Source organism: Mycotypha africana (assembly GCF_025528875.1).
Source record: "Mycotypha africana strain NRRL 2978 chromosome Unknown BDF20scaffold_3, whole genome shotgun sequence".
Classification (NCBI taxonomy): domain Eukaryota; kingdom Fungi; phylum Mucoromycota; class Mucoromycetes; order Mucorales; family Mycotyphaceae; genus Mycotypha; species Mycotypha africana.
Genome location: NW_026515727.1, coordinates 1,524,226 through 1,547,490, shown reverse-complemented (window position 1 = coordinate 1,547,490; position 23,265 = coordinate 1,524,226). Strand labels below are relative to the sequence as shown.

The 23,265-nt window shown below is 37.5% G+C and overlaps 8 protein-coding genes across 8 annotated transcripts; 2 read left to right on the top strand and 6 right to left on the bottom strand.

The window, feature by feature from the left end:
* Positions 1-928: 928 nt before the first annotated feature.
* BDF20DRAFT_860229 (uncharacterized protein) lies at positions 929-2,969 on the bottom strand. The gene is made up of 9 exons (XM_053080497.1): positions 2,814-2,969; positions 2,644-2,730; positions 2,488-2,552; positions 2,356-2,383; positions 2,254-2,281; positions 1,905-2,179; positions 1,767-1,823; positions 1,637-1,693; positions 929-1,564 (listed from the first exon to the last, which is right to left on the bottom strand). The coding sequence occupies exons 1-9, from the start codon at positions 2,860-2,862 to the stop codon at positions 1,362-1,364; spliced, it is 849 nt and encodes a 282-aa protein (XP_052938282.1). The 5' UTR covers positions 2,863-2,969; the 3' UTR covers positions 929-1,361.
* Positions 2,970-4,308: 1,339 nt separating this feature from the next.
* BDF20DRAFT_911574 (uncharacterized protein) lies at positions 4,309-5,472 on the top strand (the record flags this gene model as incomplete). Its single annotated transcript, XM_053083843.1, has 1 exon — positions 4,309-5,472. The coding sequence occupies one exon, from the start codon at positions 4,309-4,311 to the stop codon at positions 5,470-5,472; it is 1,164 nt and encodes a 387-aa protein (XP_052938281.1).
* A 3,133-nt stretch (positions 5,473-8,605) lies between these two features.
* BDF20DRAFT_833981 (Sucrase/ferredoxin-like-domain-containing protein) lies at positions 8,606-9,655 on the bottom strand (the record flags this gene model as incomplete). Its single annotated transcript, XM_053078699.1, has 2 exons — positions 8,606-8,811; positions 8,884-9,655. The coding sequence occupies 2 exons, from the start codon at positions 9,653-9,655 to the stop codon at positions 8,606-8,608; spliced, it is 978 nt and encodes a 325-aa protein (XP_052938280.1).
* A 311-nt stretch (positions 9,656-9,966) lies between these two features.
* BDF20DRAFT_392351 (uncharacterized protein) lies at positions 9,967-11,805 on the top strand. The gene is made up of 6 exons (XM_053075351.1): positions 9,967-10,220; positions 10,311-10,549; positions 10,639-10,903; positions 10,980-11,085; positions 11,166-11,268; positions 11,337-11,805. Exons 1-6 carry the CDS (start codon positions 10,172-10,174, stop codon positions 11,451-11,453), a joined length of 879 nt encoding a protein of 292 aa, XP_052938279.1. The 5' UTR covers positions 9,967-10,171; the 3' UTR covers positions 11,454-11,805.
* Positions 11,166-12,823, bottom strand: BDF20DRAFT_860217 (cyclin-like protein). Its single transcript, XM_053080496.1, has 5 exons — positions 12,616-12,823; positions 12,324-12,529; positions 12,021-12,213; positions 11,337-11,958; positions 11,166-11,268 (listed from the first exon to the last, which is right to left on the bottom strand). The coding sequence occupies exons 1-4, from the start codon at positions 12,764-12,766 to the stop codon at positions 11,612-11,614; spliced, it is 897 nt and encodes a 298-aa protein (XP_052938278.1). The 5' UTR covers positions 12,767-12,823; the 3' UTR covers positions 11,166-11,268; positions 11,337-11,611.
* A 1,173-nt stretch (positions 12,824-13,996) lies between these two features.
* Positions 13,997-15,769, bottom strand: BDF20DRAFT_905366 (uncharacterized protein; the record flags this gene model as incomplete). The annotated part of the gene is made up of 3 exons (XM_053083156.1): positions 13,997-15,009; positions 15,034-15,571; positions 15,644-15,769. The coding sequence occupies 3 exons, from the start codon at positions 15,767-15,769 to the stop codon at positions 13,997-13,999; spliced, it is 1,677 nt and encodes a 558-aa protein (XP_052938277.1).
* Positions 15,770-18,243: 2,474 nt separating this feature from the next.
* Positions 18,244-18,659, bottom strand: BDF20DRAFT_911568 (uncharacterized protein; the record flags this gene model as incomplete). Its single annotated transcript, XM_053083842.1, has 3 exons — positions 18,244-18,422; positions 18,495-18,526; positions 18,592-18,659. The coding sequence occupies 3 exons, from the start codon at positions 18,657-18,659 to the stop codon at positions 18,244-18,246; spliced, it is 279 nt and encodes a 92-aa protein (XP_052938276.1).
* Positions 18,660-18,795: 136 nt separating this feature from the next.
* On the bottom strand, positions 18,796-23,258 carry BDF20DRAFT_392181 (uncharacterized protein). Its single transcript, XM_053075350.1, has 5 exons — positions 20,912-23,258; positions 20,280-20,829; positions 20,082-20,209; positions 19,874-20,004; positions 18,796-19,796 (listed from the first exon to the last, which is right to left on the bottom strand). The coding sequence occupies exons 1-5, from the start codon at positions 23,118-23,120 to the stop codon at positions 18,933-18,935; spliced, it is 3,882 nt and encodes a 1,293-aa protein (XP_052938275.1). The 5' UTR covers positions 23,121-23,258; the 3' UTR covers positions 18,796-18,932.
* Positions 23,259-23,265: the final 7 nt, after the last annotated feature.

Sequence of the window (23,265 nt, the reverse complement as noted above, 5' to 3'; positions counted from 1 at the left end):
CTTTTGTAGGAATGTAAGTTTAGTGTTACTTTGCTCTCGGATGGATGCTTCCGATTTTCATTACAAGGGCAAAGTTTCGCCCAAATCCTTATACTACCCAATTAACATGTCACATATGATCAAAGAACAAAAGTACTATTGTCTTTCTTTTTTTTTTTTTTTTTTTTTTTTTTTTTTTTAATTCCCTATTCCGTTTTTTAATATGGGCAATGTTCACAGTTGGTTATAGTGTCTCTATCTGTATTATTCGCTCATTCTCGTTCTTTTAATTGATACAAGAGAAGCACGGTTACGATGTGATCCTTAACAAACACAGATGATGCTCATAGTTCATCATCAAAGGAAACACAGAAGCCAAAAAAAAAGGCCAACAACATTAATGATTGTATACAATTGATACAAGGTTATGCACTACAATAACAAAAGGGCAATTACAACGCCTGCGTATCATTTGCAGCACAACGTTGTAATGTTTTTATGTTTTACAGAATTTACGCGTTTCTAATCTATCCTCTACTTTTTGTATTCATTGTAAGCCATACCGATTATCAACAGACAATTTTTTTTTTTTCACCGTGCTGCTCCGTTATATCGTCTAGTGTTTCTATCGATCGGCTAACAAATCAAAATCTTACTTGAGAATAATATCCTGCTTCTCTCATTAGAAAAGGAATACATATCCATTGAAACAATGACAAATGGTGATTTAGAGCTCTTGCAGATCCATAGTTTTCAGGTTTTTTTTTTTTTTTTTTGCCATTGTGAGTACATGAATTTGTGAGAGTGTGATTCAATTCAATCTTGTCTTTAAGAAAAAAGGATTCCTTTTCCCATGAAAATTGATACACATTCGTCTTGCTCGCTGCACCAACGAAAGAAAAGAAAAAAAAAAAAAAAAAAAAAAAAGGGAAATCAGCAAGTGACCTGCGCTACTAAAGGAATGCTTCTCTGATCTCGCTACGCGGTCTTATACAAAAAAGGTCTTTGAAAGGCTAGTCCTTTTTCTAGTTTACAAGGAAGGAAAAAATGAAGCACGGGAAGGGTGCAAAGACTATCATTCCATTATCAATAAGCATAGTTTATGATATGTATTGTTTGCTTCCACTGCCAGGTAGCCGTGACACTTTGTACTCATCCGTCACTTCGTGGCACTCTTACACAATTTTGCCTTCCACAGGAATGTGAATACTGATTGTGTAGTCTCCTCTTGCGATCTAGTGGTTTGCTGAATAGCCTAACTTTGACTTTTACTTTGGCTTTCGAATGTAGGTGGGTATCAATCATGTTTGTCTCATGTTAGCTACTCGCCACTGACGTCCCACCACAGTGTATTTTATTTTGCTATCAAACAAAAGTAGCTTTTAATCTTTCTTTTCATTTTTATACAAAAGATGCAAACCGAATCTTCGACTAAAGAAGAAATCCTTGATGAAAAACGGCAGGTAGTAAAATGCATAGAAAATGGAACACAAGTAGCCATAAGTAATATACCGCGGCGAGACAGGCTTCAACACTCTTTTGGCGACATGACTGGCAAAAGCGTCGGTAGGAGTAGCCTTGAGACCTTGATTTTAAATGTAAAAAAATAGACATTTGAGTTTTCGTTGTAGTCCAATCTTCTATCTCATTTGCTTACCTTGTGATAGATTGGCTCTAGCAACAATATAATTCGAAACAGTTGTATATAGGGAATCTAAAACAATTCACAATCAAATGAGTAAAAGACCTTTTGTTTACCGATTTTAACTAAAAGTTTTGTTCATTACCTTCGGGAACCTGTACTGTCTTAACACCGGCTGTTCCAATGTTGGATTTGATAGAGCCTGTAACAAGTTTTTTTTTTTTTTCAATTAAGCTCACACAATTGAGTGAAGGCGATGAGAAAGACAAAGAGAAGCGCTTACCAGGTACAACAACAACAACTTGTATGCCAAATGGTTTCAATTCCATACGTAAAGTATCTGACATTGAGTGAACAGCAGCTTTAGACATAGCATAAATGCCTGCCCAGGGTGTTGATGCGTAACCCACGACAGAGCCTACATTTACAATCTTTCCCTTTCCTCGATTCGCCATATGCTTTGCAACAACTCTTGACAAAACAAGCGTACCAAACACGTTCGTATTGATACATTGCTCAGCCCAATCCAGATCAACATCCATTAAAGCTCCCACGGCACTTCATCAAAAAAGATGGTTAATATTATATATTTCCATAGGAACGTTCATTCGCTTGCCCTCCAGTTGACTTACGGGACACCAGCGTTATTAACCAGCACATCTTTTTTTTTCAGATTTTTTTGTTTGCTTTTAGCATAATTATTGTAATATACAATCCTCAAAACCTTCACTTACCAATGTGTCCAAATCTTTCAATTACTTTCTAGATGGAGCAACTTAGCTTAGTTAAACAACGATTCATAGAAATGCCAGACATGGTGCTCATGTTAACAAAACCAATAGACAAAACTGTAAAGAATACTTTACTTCAACAACAGCATTAACTGCTTGGCGATCTGTGATATCTAATGCCTCCTTTTCACAACCAAATTCTATTTTATTGCCCATCATAGCGAAGTTCAGTTTTCAGACTATAATATCTTTTTTCTGCTTGACAAACGTGTTTATATAGGGTAACGTTACCTTCTAGTCCTGATAAAGCTTCAATACGGCGTGCAGTAGCAACGACTTGACAACCCTCTTCAGCAAACTTTTTCGCGAATGAATAGCCTTTAATTTAAAATATTGAAAAATGAATCTTATAACTTTCTTCGTTTTTGTATGAGTTATTCTTCCTAACTTTGCTCTTTTACCTATTCCACCTTGAGTACAACCTGTGATGAGGACAACTTGTTTCGTCATTGCGTGAATCTACAAATAGTAAAAAAGAAGAAAAACAAACTTTGTGTGTGTAAATTCAATTCAAGACGAGTAAATTAGAACAGAAAAAGAAAAAAAAAAAAAGAAAAAGTTACAACTGGCGTGTGGCTATGACCATCATGGTTGTTAAACCTTTCACAACAACAGTTACGGACTTGAAAATCCCATTACTGCTAGTACTGCTGCAAAAATCTTAGGTGAGACTCATGATCAACGCTTTCCGCAAAAAAAAAAAAAAAAAAAAAAAAAAAAATTAACCCATTTGCGGCGTAAAATCAGCATTGTTACCAATACCACACTGATAAGAATAGCTCAACTCATATCTTGAAAAAAAAAAACTATATTCATTCAAAGTGTATATTACAAGCTAAGGTCCTGTGCAGAAGAGCCTTAAATATCATTCATGTCCTAAAGAAATTCAAGGAATCCAGGTATTTGGGAGCGTTTACTTTTTTATTCACTCACCGTGCCAAGGCATACTCTCAAGTAAGAAGCCTTAATAGCTAAAAAAGAGATTTTGGAAACGAAAAGTTGCTGTCTTCTCAAAAGACAGATTTGTGCTCTTTTCAGAATTCTTCAAAATTGAAGTGAGATATGTATAATCTGATACATTACTCTCAGTAGTAAGCAGAATAATTATAAAGATTAATGTTTAAGTACGGCAAAGCATGCTGGTTTTGACTCGATATAGTCAGCAATATCATCAAAATGAAAATCATCATTAACCTGAAGCACTGTGCATGGATTGGTAAAGATTCTGTATTCCGGCATTTTCAGCTATAGTTTTTAAAGTACTGCATTTCTAAGAGTTGAAGGAGTTTTAGAAGTATTGCTTTTGTTCCAAACGGATGGGAATTCTATCTTACTAATTCTTGATTGACCAACTATTTGTCTTGCAATAAGAATGAATAGTGCTCAAACTCTAAAAGCATGATACAGATTCGAATCTTAGATGTAACTATCTCTCTTTTATGTACTGTAATAAATCGAAAAGAAACGCATGGAAATGCACAGACTTATAGCAACAGAGCATACAGTTTGAAATCAGTGATGGATAGACGATATGAGGTTTTCTTTGAAGACAACATATAAAGCGTTTTCTCAATAATGTAGGTTGAAGTACAAAAACACGTTGATTGGATGGTGCAAGAATAGTACAGATTGACGAATCTGGGTTTCCTTGATTCTGTGTTGCTGTGGTGCAATTCTTTGATTGACGATAGAGTAAAATAGCGCAATAGTTGGAAGAGATTTGCCATACAAAAACCTAATATGCTAAAACGAATATATAAAGAGAGATTGAAGGTGAGTGTGGGTGTAATGAAAGATAGGTGCTTATTTCTTTTCGTTCTGTTATAAAGCCACTTCAACAACACATCAAATCTGTAAACTTTTGAGAAAACCCGAAACGTTACCATTTTAAGGAAAATGACTTCAGTTGAGCAGCCTTCGTCCATTACAAATACTAATACTGCTAGTATTGATGATACTTCCAGCACCAAGAAGAATTGGCGCGGTTTTTCTCTTCAAGGCGAAAATCATACAGCAAATGCTGACTACCCAGACCGTATAACTGGCCCTTCAGCTTGGAGCGGCAAAGAACTCCAGCAACAACCTGAAAAGTGGATCTATCGCTTTACTCCTGAGGATATAGCCGACATCGACCAAGCACTCAAGCATTTCCTTTCACTCAATCTACCTTTAGGACAGATTAGACCTGACACTTTCCCCCTCAAAACTTTCCATCAAGTGATTGCAAAAGAGCGTGAAAATCTGTTCAATGGTTTGGGATTCGGTCTTCTCCGTGGTTTTCCGATTCTGAATTATGATCGCAAAGAACAAGTAGCGATTTTCATGGGTATTGGTTCGTATATCGGTATTCGTAAGCCTCAAAATGCTAAAGGGCATGTACTAGGCCATGTCAAGGACCTGACAGAAAACTCAACAACAAAGGCTGTTTATAAAGAGGATGACCCAACCACACGTATTTACGCTACGCGAAGAGCCCAACCTTTTCACGTAGACGGTACTGATGTAGTTGGTTTACTTTGTTTATCAGAAGGCCATGAAGGCGGCTTAAGCTCTATCATTTCATCGCACACTGTTTATAACCGTTTACGAGAAGATCGTCCAGATATAGTTGAATTGATGAAGCAGCCATGGCTTTGGGATCGTAAAAATGAACAAGGCCCCGATGAAAAGCCTTATTTGTCAGCATCTCCATTAACTTACTACAAAGGCCACCTGTTTACCTTTTGGGGTCCACATTTTTTCGAAACAGTGAATCGTTTTCCTGAGGTGACCATGGAAGAAGAAAAGTTCGAAGCCATGCGTTATATTCAAGAATTGTGTGAACGTGAGGCGCTGAACATGAAACTGGAAGTCGGCGACATGCAATTTGTTCAAAACTATCAAATATTACATGCTCGTACTGCTTATACTGATATTCCTGGTGCTACTCGTCACTTACTACGACTATGGCTTCTTGTGGATGACAAGGAAGTTGGATGGGAAATGCCTTTTGGTACAGATGATTATAATTATAGTTTCAAACATGTAAGGGAGGAAGTTGTACCTCTCGAAGCAGAATAAACCACTAAACATTAGAAACATTATTTTGAAGTTCAGTGGACACTTTTAAATTGATAGCGACAGTACGTCTAAGGTACTACGAGACGTACTGAGTATTTTGTTGAGACATATTAGCAATAGACACAGGGTTTGTTTCTTTAAGAGGCTTTATTTATGGATCATATACGCGTCAAACTGATCCCGTAACAGTTATTGTCAGTCATAATAAAAGTATATGTTGCCAGATTCGGAGCATTTGCAGAAAATAAGTTTGATGTCTTTCCCCATTTGACTTTCTTTCATACTTTGTTTCCTCATTCTGTTAGGGAATACTTACCATGTTTAAAGCCAAAATCTTGCAAAAGATTAAATCGGTGGCAGGATTAAGGCAAATGGCCAAAGAAGAATACCGACAAAATGGCTCTTTCTAAATACAGAAAGAAAAACATGATGAAGAGAGAGAAGTAAACAAAGTTATCGCAAAGAAAGATAAGCAAGATTTTTGAATGATAAGCACATCATCTACTACCTGCATAAAATGCTGATAGAATTCATGTTTTCCACAGTAATACCGTAAAGAGCAAGTGGAAGCCTGACCCCTTCAATGTAGGTGATATTAGAAGGGTCTTTCTGACTGTATATGGCAGTGGCATGTTCTGGAAGTCTGTCGTTCCTATCAAAGGCCACAAAACTGGTGTCGTTGGAATTCTTTGGCGTGTATTAACGCGAAAAGAGGCTGCTGGCGATTTCCTCGTTATAACTATTGATGAATAACTAAAAATCTCGAACATGTAACAACTGCCGCTCTACACTGTCTAAGAGTTGAAGACTGTTTCCGGCCAAAGTATTTGTGCCTGCAAAATCTGCTCGATTCTTTGGAACCGGACGTCAACGCTGCTAAAAGATTCTACACTTACTTGCTGGCGTTGACTAGATTCCAAATTACCAAATTTCTGGTATACTGGTTTTTGCTGGGGATACACTCGATGGTTATAAGTTGGATTCATATGAGAACTGGATATCAACCTCTTCTTTAACATTATATTGAAATCCGTCAAAGCCAGATGCAAATCATAGCCGTTTCCTTGTGTTGAATGTATGTAGTTTGGGGTCAATAAAGTTAGAACTTGCATTACGAATAGAAACAATATCTAAGTTGTAGAGAGCAGTGTAGATACGTTAAGGCGTATTTGAATTCATAGCATCTTCAGAAAAGATGCATATATAAAGAAATTTATTGATACAATACCGAAAAAGCTTTATGTCATAGAAAGATAGAAGAACTTGACTGAATAGCATCACGTCAAGCAACCTTTGGTTAGTATATAAGTATTTATATAGCGTCGCATCTTATTCAGCCTGGTCAGTTAGTTGAATAGCGCCAATATCAGTCAGAATTTTATAACCGAATTTCATTTCAAAAGTATCCCACGATAATTTGTAGGCATAGGTTACTAGTTAAGAAGAGACTACTTACATAAGAATAGGGAGGCTTGTATCGTTGACTGTTTGGACGTCGCGTGACAAGAAGAAAATTTTCTTATAAAAAGCCCCCATGTTTTCTCTTTGGAGGTCTCTTTTCTTCTCTTCTTTTTTCATACATTAACGGCCTTCGTTTACTTATATCCTCTGTAACGCTTGCTCCTCGGCTTTGGCGGCAGTCTACTACAAACTCTGTTCTTCATTCCCATTGATCTTGTTCTTAATTGACACCGGCAGACCATAGGACAGTTTCACTGGGCCTTGTAAATCCCTCTGTCGCTAGTGTTGGGGTTGAGCGGTCATCTGTCGTGTTCTGGGATCCTAACACTGAAGGACGGCGGTAGATTGTTTGTTATTGCCTTCACACCTTCCCCTTTTTATGTTTCCCCTTATATACCACTTGGTTATCAAGAGTTGTTTTGTCTGTCTGAAGCTTTAATCATAATCGCGAAGCGCTTGGCGAGGGGAGCAAACCGAACACCTGCTTTTTTGGCAGAGTACCTTTTATGACCTAGCTTAGGACTTCAACTTTTATAATCCAAGCCTCTCCACGTTCCATAGTTTTCTTTCTTTTGAGCAAGTGTTACATTTTTTAAGGATTATGAGGAAACCTCAGGCCAAGATTCCCATATTTGCTTATCTAGTTTAAATAGTTAAAACAAGAGTAATTATTTTTACTCTTATTCAGGTTCGAGTCCTGGGATAAGCTAACTCAATGCTATCATTTACATATTCCTTTTTGTCATGGTCTTATTTCTGCTACTGTTTTCAAATGTTTTCACGTGAAAATAACTGTTTTTGTGTGTTTGCGTGGGAGAGGGAAGGGGTTGTTGTTTTATGTTTAACTTGGAAATAATACTTTACTTCTAACTTGATCAAGTAGGATCGTAATGCCATATCTAAATTTTGATGGGCTTATCCCTTGTTGCTTGACCTTAAACAGCAGCGCTATTCTTTAGATAAAGACATTATTGATAAAACATATTATGGTTGAGAATGACCCCCTTTTCCACTGACTGTTCAAACAAACACTGCTTAACGATAATCAAAAAAGTCAGTATAAGGAGCGTCATTTACATTTTGAAAACGAATACTTAGTATTGTTGAAGAAAATTGGTATTTAGCTGTAACTGGTATCATTGTGTGTACCTCCATCATCTTTAGCTTATGCCTATCGAAAACCTGTGTATCAAAATCATAATGGTCATCCAAATGTCGATAGAGATGATGTTCTATCTGTTTCTTTTTGCAGAGAAAGGCTTTTGACCAAAAAACACCCTTCTTCCTTGAAACTCATCGGATGATATCCTGTTGCATACATATTTTTTTGAAATCAGGTATGAAATTTTGAGTGCTTAGGAATACCCAGGGTTAAGTATTGTTCCTGACGTTGGTTGTTGCTTTTATGCGATTTTAGAAGACCCCCGCATGCTTAACCGTGGGGATGACCTACTGACCCGCATCAACCGCTTAATAGCATCCTACTAATCGCCAGCACGAAACTGGTTCGATTTCTACCGGTAGACCCCTTCTCTTTCTCTGCCTTTTTTCAACAGCATGAGGAGCGTATGCTGATATTTATTCGTTACATGAACAGTGTAAAGAGACAAGAACGTGAACGTTAAGTTTACTTTTAGGTATGTACAAATCGTTGGGATGGCCAGCTGCTCTACTACCATTCTAGCCTACATTTTTTATTCTTTTCAACATCACCAAAACTATGGGACATGGACCCACGATATAATTCTTTAATGACCTTTCCTTTGAGAATAGTTTGTTCAACAATTTCTCTACAATGGCAGGTTTTGACACGTCCATACCAAATACCAGTTCTTCCTCTGTTGATATAAGTGATAACGTTGCCTGCGTATTTATGACCTAAAATAGCGTAAAGTGTTATAGATGGGATGTTTATCGAGCAGAAACAAAAGAAATAAAAGAAGCTCTCACCTCCTATGTGACTAACCATCATCACAGTTGTCCCACCTTCACCATCGTTTATATCTAAATCTCTTAAAACATGGTCGAATTCACGATGTAGAATTGGGGCCGTTACACCACAACGCTTGTCTCTTTTTCTATGTGAGCATATCAAAATCATTGAATCGTACAAGACTGGGAATATCTTTAACATTTTCAAATCAACATTTTTAAATTCCTCCTCAATATTCACTTCGTCTGTGGCTGGCAACGGTCTTTTACAGAATACATCATAAATAAGTTGAGCATCATCAGGCGTCACATCACCGAGTATGATATTGTCTGGCAGAATAGTCACATCAAGGCCACAGTGTACTTCTGATCCATGCGAGGGTATTTGTGAAGTATTTGTTACAAACGTTCTCCAAGGCATAGGATTGTTTGCTAGTAATGCTTGTAGATTAGCAGCAAGTGTACCATAGTCTTCTTCAATTCGAGCTGGCCAATCACTCTGAGCTGTAGCAATCATGACATGACGTCCATAAGGAAGCATGGAACCGAGTAAACGCGTTTCGGTATCAAAGTTAAGAGGAGGGTATTTTTGATGTTCCAAACAGTCTTTATCACAATCACAGCAATCGGTGACTAAAACATCGGATGGAGGGATCTGATCAATTCCAACGGGAGGATGCCCGTTATCTTCCTTTCCCTTTACTTCATCCAGTTGCTGCTGTAGTTGACTTTCGTCAGTTGTGTTTTCGTTTTTACTTATTAAACTAGTTAATGATTTAAAAAGAGACATGGGAGGCTAATATAAAAAAAGTGGTATTGAAAAGGGGGTGAGAAGGGACCTGTTTCATGCGTTAAATTTTTCCTGCTAGATTGGGGTAACGGTGAGTTTCGGAATTATCTGATCTTCTTACTTGGGCACGTTGACCTCTCAAATGTAAGGAAATGGGGGAAAAAAAAACGAAAAAAAAAGAAAGCGGTTATGTAAAAATGTAGGCCTTAGATTGTATACCGAACATGATAACACTGATCCGCTCTCAAAGAAAAGATTGTTTTCTTCTATTAGCGATGGTCCATATTCACTGATTGATGATGCAATTAGATCAAACGGAGGAAATGATCAAAAGATCTGATAAGTTTTCTCTTTTTTCTTTTTTCTGGTTTCACCATGTCTGTTTGGAAATTTGACACCGTCCATTACACCACCTACCTCACCACCGTGTTATCCCATAGAAATTAAACTAGCGCTGACTTTGAATTAGTGTACCTTTTTCTTTTCCTATTCTTTTGCCTTTCTCTGTGAAAACTAATGAAGAATCCGAATGGTAGAAAGAATTATTTAGTGGACTACGCCGATAGTAAGTCTTAGCTCAAAATGACTCTCAACGTATAGTATTGATATTAAACTTTTTTTTTTAATATTTCGTTTTTTCCTTTTGCACAAAAAGCTGTTGAGGCTTTACCTTTGGAATTGCAACGCAATTATACCCTTATAAGACAATTAGACGAGAATGTCGAACAGTTAATGTCTCAAGTAAAAACTGCGGTTCTTGAACTGCAATCCATCAACCGCAAGTTAACAAAAGAAGAAAGAAGGAAGCGAAAAGAACAGATCAGTCATTTACAGAACGAAGCATTGAAGAAAGCAGAAGAGAAATTCGCCTTAGCTAAAACGACATATGACACCGTAAAATAAAACAAAGAGACTCGCAAACACAACTCTACGAACGCTATACGTGAACATGTAATTTATTGACTTTTTTGTCTCCCTATTAGGTAGATAGACATTGCGCGAAGTTGGATAATGATCTGCAAAGAATAGAAGAGGAACAGTTGATTGGACCTGGACGAATCAATCCGTCTTCCTCAACCACTACTGTTTTAACTGGAGAAAAGAGATCAAATGCGGATACAAAGCAACAGGCAGATATGGGTGCCGTTGACACGTCAAGAATAAAAAATACTGGTAGTAGAGGTAGAAAATCTGCCCCTACAGCATCCACTACTACTACTACCACTACCACTACCAAGGCGACAAGAGGTGAATCAGGATATCCATTATTCTACTTAGTAAAAGGGAAACTGATAGGTATAAACTTTTTATTTACCAAGCATAGGACGTAAACGTGGTAGAGCTTCACGCTCCAATGCCAATACTCAAAGTGCAATCCAAGATGGAGAAACATATTTATCAACAGCTGATGTTATGCAGCATGCCGAAGCGTACGTATCACAATTTACTGAACTAGGAATTCGGCTGATAGACGACAAGAGACTGATGCAAATTTTATGATTATATTTAGTGCTGCTACGTTAAGTGATTTGCCTATTGATCCAAATGAGCCAGTTTATTGTTACTGTAACCAAGTATCCTTCGGTGAGATGGTTGCTTGCGATAACCCTGATGTAAGTTTACTCACTCGTGAACACAATTTAGTATAGTGGAATTAATCTAGTTTCTGTTGGTGATATAGTGTGAAGTGGAATGGTTCCATTTGGAATGTGTAGGCTTACAAACACCTCCGAAAGGAAAATGGTTCTGTAGAAATTGTATCAAGCACGAAAATCCGAAAAAACGAAGAAAGCTTTAAGATTGTGTCAGCTTTGCTTTTTTTCTTTTTTCTTCTTCGTTAGTCTCCTTTCTTTCTGCTAATCTCTTTTTATATCTGTACGGTAAGAGGTATACGGATATACACATTTTAATCATCATGCTTTTTGTCCATAAAATGTCCCCCCTGATTATTTTTGCTTACATTGTTGATTCTGGATTCATAGCTGGATTCTTGCACCTTTTCAATTTGTAATCGATTTTCTTTGCCTCATCTTGGGTTACTGGTTTAAATTCCTTGATCTGATGGACGATTTTGTTTATAATATTCAATAATGTAGCTGCATTATTACCAAACTTATCCGTTATATAATCCTTGACACGTTGATCAAATCCGTTTTCTTCGCCTGCCGAAATGAATGCTGCCAATGCCAACTGTGAAGGCTGATATATCAATGGTAAATCACTCAAAATTATGTCGGCCAAGATCTTTTCGACTTTACTGTACGTATCTTTCAATGTATTTAAATCTACTGATTCAGACTGCTTATAACGTATGAGTGAATTTCAGCTCCTGCTTCCTTCAAATCTGGTGCAATAAGTTTTACCTGCAAATCTAAAAAAAACCCATAGGCTGGTCTATATGGATGATGAACATAGTACTCAAATTTAAGCCCTTGAGATACTGTAAACTCTAAGTCTAAAACACTGTTGACATTTGGAAGTCGTAACTTTTCTCCAAATTCTTTGATACTTATACGTTCGCCTTCTGCCTTTGTAGCGAGGAATAAACAAGTCAACCTGTTTATACGAATGTTGAATAAGTAGCTGCTCCAAAATTTTGAGTGCTATTGATATGGTTTTTTGAAAAAAACCATAACACGCCTAGGCGTGTCTAACATTCGACTTACAGAATATCTTTTGGATGATAATCCATCACTGTATTATTCAAGAAGAACCGTTTCATATATGCAATAGCCGTCGCCATAACAACATTTGGAAATTTGCAATGTCTACTCATAAACTGAAGCTGCTTTTCGTAAAATCGGCATAAAGCCAATTCTTCTTTTGGACTTAGATATTCTTTATCGTCTGTTTTGCTTTCTTTATTAGCGTCCTTTGTCAAAGGTAAAGTAAATATCTCGTCAGGTTTACGAACAGGTATGTCATATTTTAAAAAGGTCAAGCACGTCATTTCCATACCTGTTCTTCTTGAACAATTCTGCGGACGCGAGTAATGGCTTCTTTATTGTTCTCATTACGCATGTTCCATAACTGCTTGGAACTGAATCGCCAGTGCTTATATTGAGTTGATTCTTCATAAACGTGAGGTTTTTTCGGCTGCTCAACAACCATTATAAATTAGTAAATATACACAACACTGGGTTGAAAGAAAAGAGAGAAATTGTATAATTGGGCGCATAAAAAAGTTCAGAGAGCAAATCTTTAAAAGCGATTTATTGCACACTTTTTTGACAGCTTTTCATCAAAAACCTTTGATTAAATAATAATACTTTTATGTTGCTTCGTATTGATAATGCTGCAATAGAAATTGATGATGAGGCTTTTATACATTCTCTAATCAAATGTCAATTGATCAGAAAACTTTACCGAGAAATATCTGCCCTACGCTACTGACATAACGACTTGGAACATTTATTGCGTTTCTTTCGAAAAGATAGCTTGAAAATCCCTTCGTGAAGATAATTCCCTGCATAGTGTGCTTGGTCATCAATGCGTGCCAATGTGTTGCTTGCCTCTTAGACCGACATGAACGCATTCAATAGTTCATGGACCAACATAGGGCATACCACAAGTTGAAGATAGAAATTTTAAAATGTTTGTAATATTGAGCGCCATGCTTTTTGTTCTCTTAATTTAGAGAGGAGACAACTTGAGTCTACGGATCTATCTTTTTCTAAAAAAGCTTTGAAGAGTGACTCGTTGTTTTAGTTTCTGTTCCAACAGATCAGAAATAACCTTTTTGAACAAAGTTCAGACACTTTGAGTCCGGTTGTTTCTTTTCTACGTGGATTAACCGGAATTATGTCTTTGATACAATGCCAATATGATGGTGCTATAGAAATTGAAAGTGAATGAAAAAAGTAAAAATGATTAATAAAAGCCGGAAGAACGTGATGATAAGGTTCTATATTTCTTTTTTGAACAACCTGCACGAAGAGGTGCTGATGACAACGAACACACGACCGTTGGGAAAACATGAAAAGATATCAAATGGTATAAAACTTTATAGTGTTTATCAACACGATAGTGTATCTGCGTGTATGTGTGTATCTTTATGGACGGAAATTAAAGGGAGAGCGTGAATATGAATAAGAAATTAACGGAACGAATATGATAAAAGTTAAGATTCTGGAAAAAGGTTAGCATAAATATTTCAGTAGACCATAGGTAAAATTGGGTTGTGACATAATATGAGACGTATACCAAAGAATTGGAATAAAATAGAAAATAGACCTTGGGGAAGTAAAACCATACAATTATATATAATTGAAATGAAAATTATAAGAGATTATATGTACGATATATGGAGTGGAACTGAGAGAAATGCAATTAAATTGAAATTTAGGACCACGGAGTTGCTGTCTCTTCGTTTGATCTGATCATAGGTAGCGAATAATTTTGCTGTGCTTGTGAATGAAAACCTGTTCGAGTGCTTAAACCATAATCTGGTTGTTGTTGTTGTTGTTGTTGCTGCTGCTGTTGTTGTTGTTGTTGTTGTTGTTGTTGTTGGGAGCTCAATTCATCTTTGACAGCGACAACAGCAGAGTTGTTAAAGAAAGCATCATTTTGAGTATGATGAGTAAGTGAGGAGCGGTGATGACTGGTACGGATAATAGGCTCAAATGAAAAGGGTACATCAGCTGGCGTACTGGTTGCAAATGTTGCTGAATCAGGCATAGTATAATGAGGAAAAGTGTTGGCCATACTATAAGTGACCCCTCCTGCTGTTGTGTGAGAAGTTGTATTCGTGTTGGCCGTGCTAGTAGTACCCAGCATCATATTATTGATATGGCTGTTAGTCGTGGATATGTTAGTATAATCATGATTGTCGGGAGTGCACTGAGATAATAGATGCGGTTGAGTTGTGGCTTGATAGGACTGCGTTACCATAAAATCAGCAGGAGAGGTAGTTGATGCCATTGAATTTGATGTCATACGTTGGGCGAATGGTATTGAAGACGATGATGAGGCTGAGGAGGTAGGGGAGGCAAGCGGGAAAAAAGTTGCGTTTGGATTAAACGATTGCTGCTGTTGGTGGGTTAATGCTTGCTCAAGATAGGGAGATTCAGGATACACGTAACGCGAATTGTTTGATCTATGCGAAAAAGAGCGTATTCCGATAGTGTAGCTGGGAACGTGAACCATTTGAATACCTTTTTGTGGTTCAGGACTGTTGGTTTTACTACTATTGCTGTTATCGGATTTGCTGGTGGCAACAGAAGAAGCATCATTCTTAGTTGTTGATTTGCGTTTCTTCGAGGGTGATCCAGTCAATTCATCATCATCAGTATCACTATTAATGGTCAAACCGTGCGTGCTGGAGATTAAGCGGTCTGTTTCTAATTGAATCTTCTCTGGTTTTAAATCAACAAGTGTACTGATAGCTTCTGGTGTTAAACGTGCCAATTGACAGAAATTCTCAAACATGCGCTTCAAGTCTGTTTCAACTGACACTGTCCAGTCTTCATGATTCGCGATGACTGAACATAAACGGGCTGAAAGTAACAATAGTCTTTGAGAACGTTCGATAACTCCACGTTGACGAATGCGTTTACGCTCTTCTGTCAAACGGTTGTAGAAACGGCGTTCATTCCAAGTGATATCAGGAAATTGCTGCTTAACAGCCTCACGAATTTCATGAGTTTGTAGTCGTTGTCTAGCTAGTTGAATTATCATCTCGTTGACTTCTGAGGGCCAAGCTTTGACCATTTCATCGGGCGACATCATCTCATGGTTGTGTTCGGATGCGTTGGGGTTCATTGATTTTCGAAACTCCCACTCTTCGTGCTCGTTTTCAGATAGAACAACACGCCAACGACAATCGCAACGTTTTGATGGTCGCTTACGTTGAGGAGATGGTTTAGGATTTCGCTGCGAGTCAGGTAAGCCTTCTCGAGAACAATAAACGTAGATATTCTATAATGTTGGAAAAGGAATTGTTAAGCTGCTGGATAAAATAGTAACTTATTACTCATCATTGTATGTTACCCTGTTGGCACTAGCTTCTTGCTTTACTGTGAAGCCAAATTCAGCGCATACACTACGGCAATATTCAATAGCAGTGACACTGTCCGGGAATGGTTTCTTCAATAATCTATCATATAAAGGATCCATCTGAAGCAATAGAAAGGTTCGTCATTTTTTATCGATCAGGATATCGTCTTTCTTATACAAAAAGGGATTGAAATAATCTTACTGAGATGCGAACAAACGACGTTTGCTTCATATCAGGCATTTGTTCAGAGATCCGTCTAGTCATAATGTTAAATAGTGCTGGCTGCTGCTATGGTAGATTATATCGGTACTATTGATAGGTGTTTGAATAAATTTCGATCTGATTGAATTTTGCCTTTAAATTCAGGGCGTGCAATATATGTCACAATAGAGAATAAACAGTAAATTATTAGAAGTTATACGATGCACGCACAGGTTTAGTTGGAAAGAATAGGAAAAGAAGCAAGAGAAAAAAACAATAAGAAGTGAGAGGTATCTATGAGATATATATAGAGATAGATAGATATATATAGATATATATATAGATATAATATCTGTATATATTATATATACACACTTATTTTTGATTTTTAAGTCAGTTTATATATTTATGTAACTAAATAAAACAGAATTGAAGAAAGAAGTAAGGATAATACGAGAATAGAAGAATAAAAAGGAAAAAAAAAAAGGCAAGGAAAGGACTTCTTATTTGAGCGTATACACCTCTCGCTTTTATTGTTATTGTGTATGTGTATGTGTGTGTGCGTGTGTGTACAATGTTAAAGCCGGATTACAAACGTTTGTCGACGCTCGACCAGGCCAAAGATCGGTTCTTTTGCTTTGCTCAGCTTATATGTAAGCAAGTTTTCTTTGTTCGATCTTTTCCTTTTTGTTCATAAATGGTAAAAAAAGGATTCTGTCTACTGTATTTTGTGAACAATTAAAAATGTTTTTCTAAAAACTAAGGCAAGAAAGAAGGGGGAATGACCAGGCAAAATAAAGGAGAGGGGAGAATCTTCATGGAAGATTTGTTCATGTGAGGTAGGTTAAGTATCATTTCCTCCTTCAACGGACTTGGCATCTCGTATTTACAGTGTTTATAGAGAGATTGTATACCTTCAGAATTCCGTTCAGATTTGTAAAAAATCAGCCTAGAGCAAATGCTACGAATCTCAGAGCAGTAAATGTTATTGCAACATTACGAGACATTTTTATTGTAATAGCCACTTAGGAGGAAAAATGCAATTATTTCAAAATTATGCAGGACTATAAAGCAATTATGAATGCATGCAAGAAAAGGGAGACTATATAGGAGAGAACATGGGAATGGAAATCATGGCCTTTGGGAGGGAGGTGATTTAATTGGCTTGATTATAATCAAATGAAGGAAGATTGGGGGAGGGCAGCCGTCGATAACATCTAATAAAGGCAATCTTTACGCGCAACCTGACAATTCTTTTGCCTTGTATCTGTTCATTGGAAAGTATAGTAGCAGCCATGTTATATTTGAACGCATGTATCGGAATATCACATTTCACCGTGTTTTATATTCGTACATTGTGCTAACAGCTTTTAGAAGCAAGTAACTTTTTGTTACTCTTATGAGCTCCTTCGGAACGTGCTTATCGTGTATTTTCATTCATTCTGTTTACCTCTACAAACTCACGTATGCATAGTTGACACTACTTACGAGCTCAGCATTGTTGGATCATGTGCAGATGTTTCACATCCAATGCTATATGTAGAATATGTACTTTTCTAACAAGAATATCGCTAGCGATGCCAGTGCAATAATGAACGTGATGCAATAACTCACGTTCTTACTAAATAACAAATACACTCTTATCATGTGAAGAGGTGATAATCCGACAATAATAAGGTTAGAAGCGTTTAAAAAATGGGTTATGTAGTCGTTTCAAATTTGTTACGCTATCTGTATACGGGTTCAGCCATAAATCCATCGATCGATTCTGGATCAAGAGAGGTAAATGAGTATTTCATTTTCCTCTAGCGCAGGAAGGTGATTGTTATTACTTCAGCATCAATAGAAACACCCTTTGTCAGTTTGAATGACGTTGACAGCATAAATACACTTCTCCCTTATCTAGTCCGCTTTAAACAAAGAAGGGCAATGATTGAACCTCTAAATTATATAATATACATTTATTTAACGCAGAAGTAGGGTCTCTGTGCTTCCGCACTTTTACTAGCGATGTGGCCACCTTTGTTAACAAATGAAAAGGTGGGAAACTTTGTTCTCAATCAACGATATTCAATGAACAGATATATGGCAAAACGTCATTAACTATAGTGACACATTGTGCCCCTTTTTATTGAATTTACGCGGGCAAATTATTATGCATTTGAGAACAAAAGGCTGTTCTTTCTGCCACCAAATTGAGCTGTTGATTAAGTGGCATTGTAGCGTTTTCCTCTATATCATGGTATAATCGAACACTTTAATTGTTTGGGTATATTTCAAACCGAAGTAATGGTTTATGATTGACGAAAAAAGGGTTGTTAAACAGCACTGCGAGAAACGGCTATTACTGATAAGACTACAGAATTTTCAAAATACATTCGGTGCTCCATTATTAGCGTGGTGAATTTCCAGGTGAATGTAAGCTCAAGTTGTTAGAATTAATCGCTCCGTTTGTCGCTCCAAACACAGCAGTTGATGTAAGAGAGTTATTTATATACTTTTGTAATAGCTGATTTTCCGTTGAAAGAGATTTATAATCATTTCGTGCGCTGTCTACCCGAGATAGCATTACTATATGAAATATTAACAAAAACATGTTAAGATGGGTTTTGTAAACGAGTACAATAAAATCTTAATGCTTACCTTTCAATTGCGACTGTAAATCAAGCACTCGTCTATAAAAGTTGCGATTTTGCTCAGTTCTTTTTCTACAAGACTTGAACTGTTTGGACTGCGTTACCTGATGAGCTCTTCTCTCTCAGTATTTTCAGTGGTTGCATCTAATTCCTCAAATGATGGCTCTGCCATTCTAAAGTCAGGTTCAATAACCACTATCGTACAAAAATAAAGAAACACATAGTTTCTTAAATGAAGCGAAATTATTCACTCAAAAAAATTTTGTGTCCGCTAGGTTACGTTGAAAGAGATTACTTTTCGAATAAAATAATCTTGGATACCATTTTTAACAAAATACATCACGGATACTCCAAATGTGAACGTTCGGTCCAAAGTAACAGACCAATAGTTAATGCAACCATTGTCATAATACAAAATAAAATATATACAAATGCAATGCTTCTACTAAAAAGTAACTACAACTTTCTCTTCATCTGTCTCATTGGGGCCTATATATTCGTCTATACGTCTAGCTAAGTCTGCGTAATCGCTGTCGCCCACCACATACCGTGTAAGACTCCAAAGATATTCTAATTCATCGATTATCTCCTCTGTGGAGCAGGCCATAGCAAACCACGTCAAATTTCGAAACTTCACCCAGTTTGTCTTCTTGGCATCAGAACGACGATGGTCCATCAGTTTCTTGCGCGCTGCCCGTACAGATGGCATAAAATTGGGTAGAGTTGTTTTCGATCTTAAAGACGCTGCAAGAACGTGAAAGAGCAATAGCAAGGATGCAATCATATTCCGTCTATCTGTATGATAATCTCTGGCACATATATCCAATTTGACAGCCGTTGGCATCTGAATCAGAGCTATTCGCATATTTAACAATCGATCTGAGATATTCCTCATTGAGGTAATCATTTCTTTATAAAACAGTTTAGGGAAAGGCCCGCGAAAACGGGGTTCGTGATCCGTCAGCTCTAACAGAACTGAGCACGCGTCAATGGCTGACTGTAGTTTGCTTTCCAGTTTTTCTCCTCTTGTAATATCAGTATTATTTGGTATGGCATGTGGGTCATGGTATAAGTAAGTACCCATTACAAAAGTGTAATAGTCTTCTAGTTGCGATATGCAAGCTGAAATGGATTTCCGTACCATGTGTCGTGCAATAAAGGGCCAGATTATACTATCGATTTTAGGGAGAAGAGCTTTGTAAGCATAAAATGGAGTGAAATACCCATCTCTTAATGCAAAAGGGGGAGCACTTACGAGTTCAACAGCAGAGCTACGCATATACCGACAATTAGTGTGATAGTTCTTTTCCTATCAATAAATGATCATGTTTTAAGAACTGCCGATTGGATAATACATATCTGTGTTTCTTTGTGATTTTACCATACTGTAGCAGCTATTGTTTCGTTTGCAGGTGGGAAAACATATCTGCTAAGTGCAACGACTTCGTAAGTGGTCAAAGTGACCATACCAACCTTATTATACGTGCTCCCTAAATGTATATAAAACGATACTAGAGCTAAATAAATAGATATAGATTAGTGATATCACTCAGTTACAATTAAAAAAGGCTAAGAATCCTCTTTAATATAATACCTAAAAGAACAGCAAATACGCCTAAAAGATATGGACTTCCATCGCCAGCTGCCAAAGCAGCCCAACCAGTAAAAGCGCCGGCTAAAGTACCGACTACACGCCAAAAACTAGCTTGAATAGTACCGCCACTTTGATTTTTATAGAAAAAGCAAAATATGAGCAAGCGTTTTCTCCTAGAAAATTTCCAATTGTACATACCTTGTTGGATTCATAATAGCAATAACAGTCATAGGGGCCCATTGACCTCGTACACTATAGTACCAACCCTCCCATGAAGGTAAGAATGCTGGTATACTGAGAACAAGAACTGCAATTGCCATTTTCAATGCAAATTTGAATTCGTATCGCGTCAGATATTGCATATAGACCCAAATTTGATAACGTATTCGTAACATAACAGGCCAATTTTCCAATTTCTTTTTTTTATTAAAACTGCTGTTGCTAGACGTATTCGTAGCATCCTCCATCGCAGGTGAGTTTGCGGTAAGCGGTATATTAATATGGGTATCTGAATTTCTTTTATCGTCATGACTATGATAACTTCTTTTAAATCGATGATATAACATTGGAGGGCTAATATCGTGTGCCGGTTGTTCGGGTACTCTTCGTAATGAAGATTCTCGCCGGCTCCTCGTGCGCTTCAAATTATCATTCGTTTGAATTTTCGACAATTGGTCGTACTCATCTACTTCTTTGTCTGCAGTAGCTGCTTTCTGTTCTTCCTTTGGAAGATAGGTAGTTAATGTGCCTTAGAGAATGAAAATGTTGTTTTGAGTATGATATTCCTCTAAACGTATCTGTAAGTATAAAAACCTCAAATCCGCATTTACCAAAAGAGTAACCGCCTTTGTCACGGGTGTTTTGATGATTGTTCCCTTTTGCCCATTTTCTCCACATTTTATAGCTTAAACCAGGAAAATACAGATGTTTCTTCCTTTTACCGTTGAAAGTTGCCCTTTTCGAGCGTAACCTTAGCTCATCCATACTTAGCATCATGTCTTGCAGTTCATTTGCTACCTCTCGTAAAGTGAAAATGAAGAAAAACACTAGAAATAACTCTTGACGCATGCCTAAATCCAGAGTGCTACCACGTACACGCTGCTTATTGATTTCATAAATGTCATGCATTCGACTTCGTTCATTTTCGTCAAATTTTTGAATAGAGAGTCGTAAAAGTTGCGAGCAGTTGCAAGTAGCACTTCCTTTGTGCCGTTCAAACGCCTTCTCCACGTCCAATTCCTTTTTACTTCCCATTTTAAAAGTATGTCTTAGAAAAGATTTCCAAGTTTTTCGAATACCATGGTCGTGATCGTCATAATCCATTCCTAGCTCGGAGGTTATCCCATCATGTAAACATTCTAATACGTTTGAGCAGTTTAATGATAGCTCAAGTAAGGGATCTTTAAGCGTGGTAACATAATTTAATAACAAGTGGCGATGGGTGTATTCTGTTTTCTTTCTCAATTTTTTAGGTGGTTTAGGTTTTGGGATAGAGAGTGCCTGTAGATGTAACATTGATCGAAAAGAGCTTACTGATTTTTGATTTTGTTCAAGATAGTCGCCTTCCTCTTCTGAGTAATGTGCTGAATTGGGCCTTGAATTCAGGGCCAAAGACTTTGCGCTGGAATTCCTGCTCATATAGCTGTTCAATTTTTCTCCCGTAAGATCAGAAAATGCTGCACGTATAGCTGCTGTTTTAACCAAATTTAGATCATCTTCGCTGTAAGAGTGATGTGAATGACGGCGGCTTTTACTAGGGCCGGCTATTCCCTCTTCTTCACCACTGCTATAACCGTTATTGACAAACCGGCCACTGGCGGCATCAGTATCACTACTTATCTCCCCATTGTAGAACGGCGTTTGTAAAACATGAATGGCACTTTCAAATAGTTCTTGTTCAGTCTTTAAACAGCTGCCTAATACGTTCAGATGCTTCGTTAATCGACTCAAGGATTTTCTAAGTTGACCCAATTGTTGAGGACGCACGTAAGAGTATGACATTTCGTACTTGGCTTCTCTATAAGCCGATTTGACTTTGGTCATTCCTTTTCTCAGTTTAGCCGAGGCATCATTGATTACTGAGTCATTCAAAGGCTCTGAGTCAGGGTCCAAGACAAACTGTTTGCTTACTAACTGCACCATTGTCTGACTACCATTGATCGTTTCCTTCAAGGCTCTGCCTAGACCGTCGACTGCCGTTTCAGGCCAGATGAATAAATTGACAAATAGGGAAATAGCATGCCCAATTAAAAGGGGATAACCGTACTGTAATGGTAAATCAAGGGGCGCAATGGTATAATCGAACGCACGAGTCATACTAAAAATTTGTATGATCATGAATTGTAGCGAGAAAAAATGAAATTTGGGGTATATTTGCCGTAAAATTTGGGCAAGGAAGATGCCCAGAAATAGAAAGAAGGCATTAATGGCTCGGCCGTTGCTAAGGGAATCTGTACTAGCATGGCTTTTGTTGTATGCAACAGTACATTCCATGCCGATAAAAGCATAGAGCACGGCCGCCACTACACCCAAGACAGCTGTTACTGTTGCATCAAATTGAGCCCCCATACTTCGACCTGGATGACTGAAAAGCATGCCAGTGACAGCTAAGAAAGGTGCAATTCCAATAGAATGGGAAAGTGGGTCAATAAGGCAGAAAAGAGATGCAATGAAGTAAGCTATAGAGCATTTTAGCACTCGACGAACAATTCTACTGCTGGGAAGCCGTTCATGGACGTATTCCAAAAATTTCTCTCGTTTAGTGGCGAACAATGATTTTTCCAATGTTGTAATGCTACTCCCCGCCTGATCGTCGACATCGTCAATTGGGTGCTTGGGTTCAGGAAAGTGACGATGGTATTCTAAGTTGCTCGGGAATTGCACTGTCGACTTGAGTCTTCCACTTTTATTCCTAGGCTGTGTATCAAATTTACCATCGTCGTCATTGTCGGCTTGATCTGAATTGTTGTTTTGTGTAGTTTGTTCATAGTCGTCGATGCTAACAATACTTTCACCGTCGTCATCAGTGATAGTGAACATTTTCTCCAATCGAAGTATTGGCTTTGTTGTGTTGAACGGCTGAGTTGAAGTAGAGTCCTTAGGTGCATCGGCATATGTATCACTACATTATTTGGTTGCATTATTCAATAACGAAAGAATGTATAATTATTTCTGTTTGAGATAT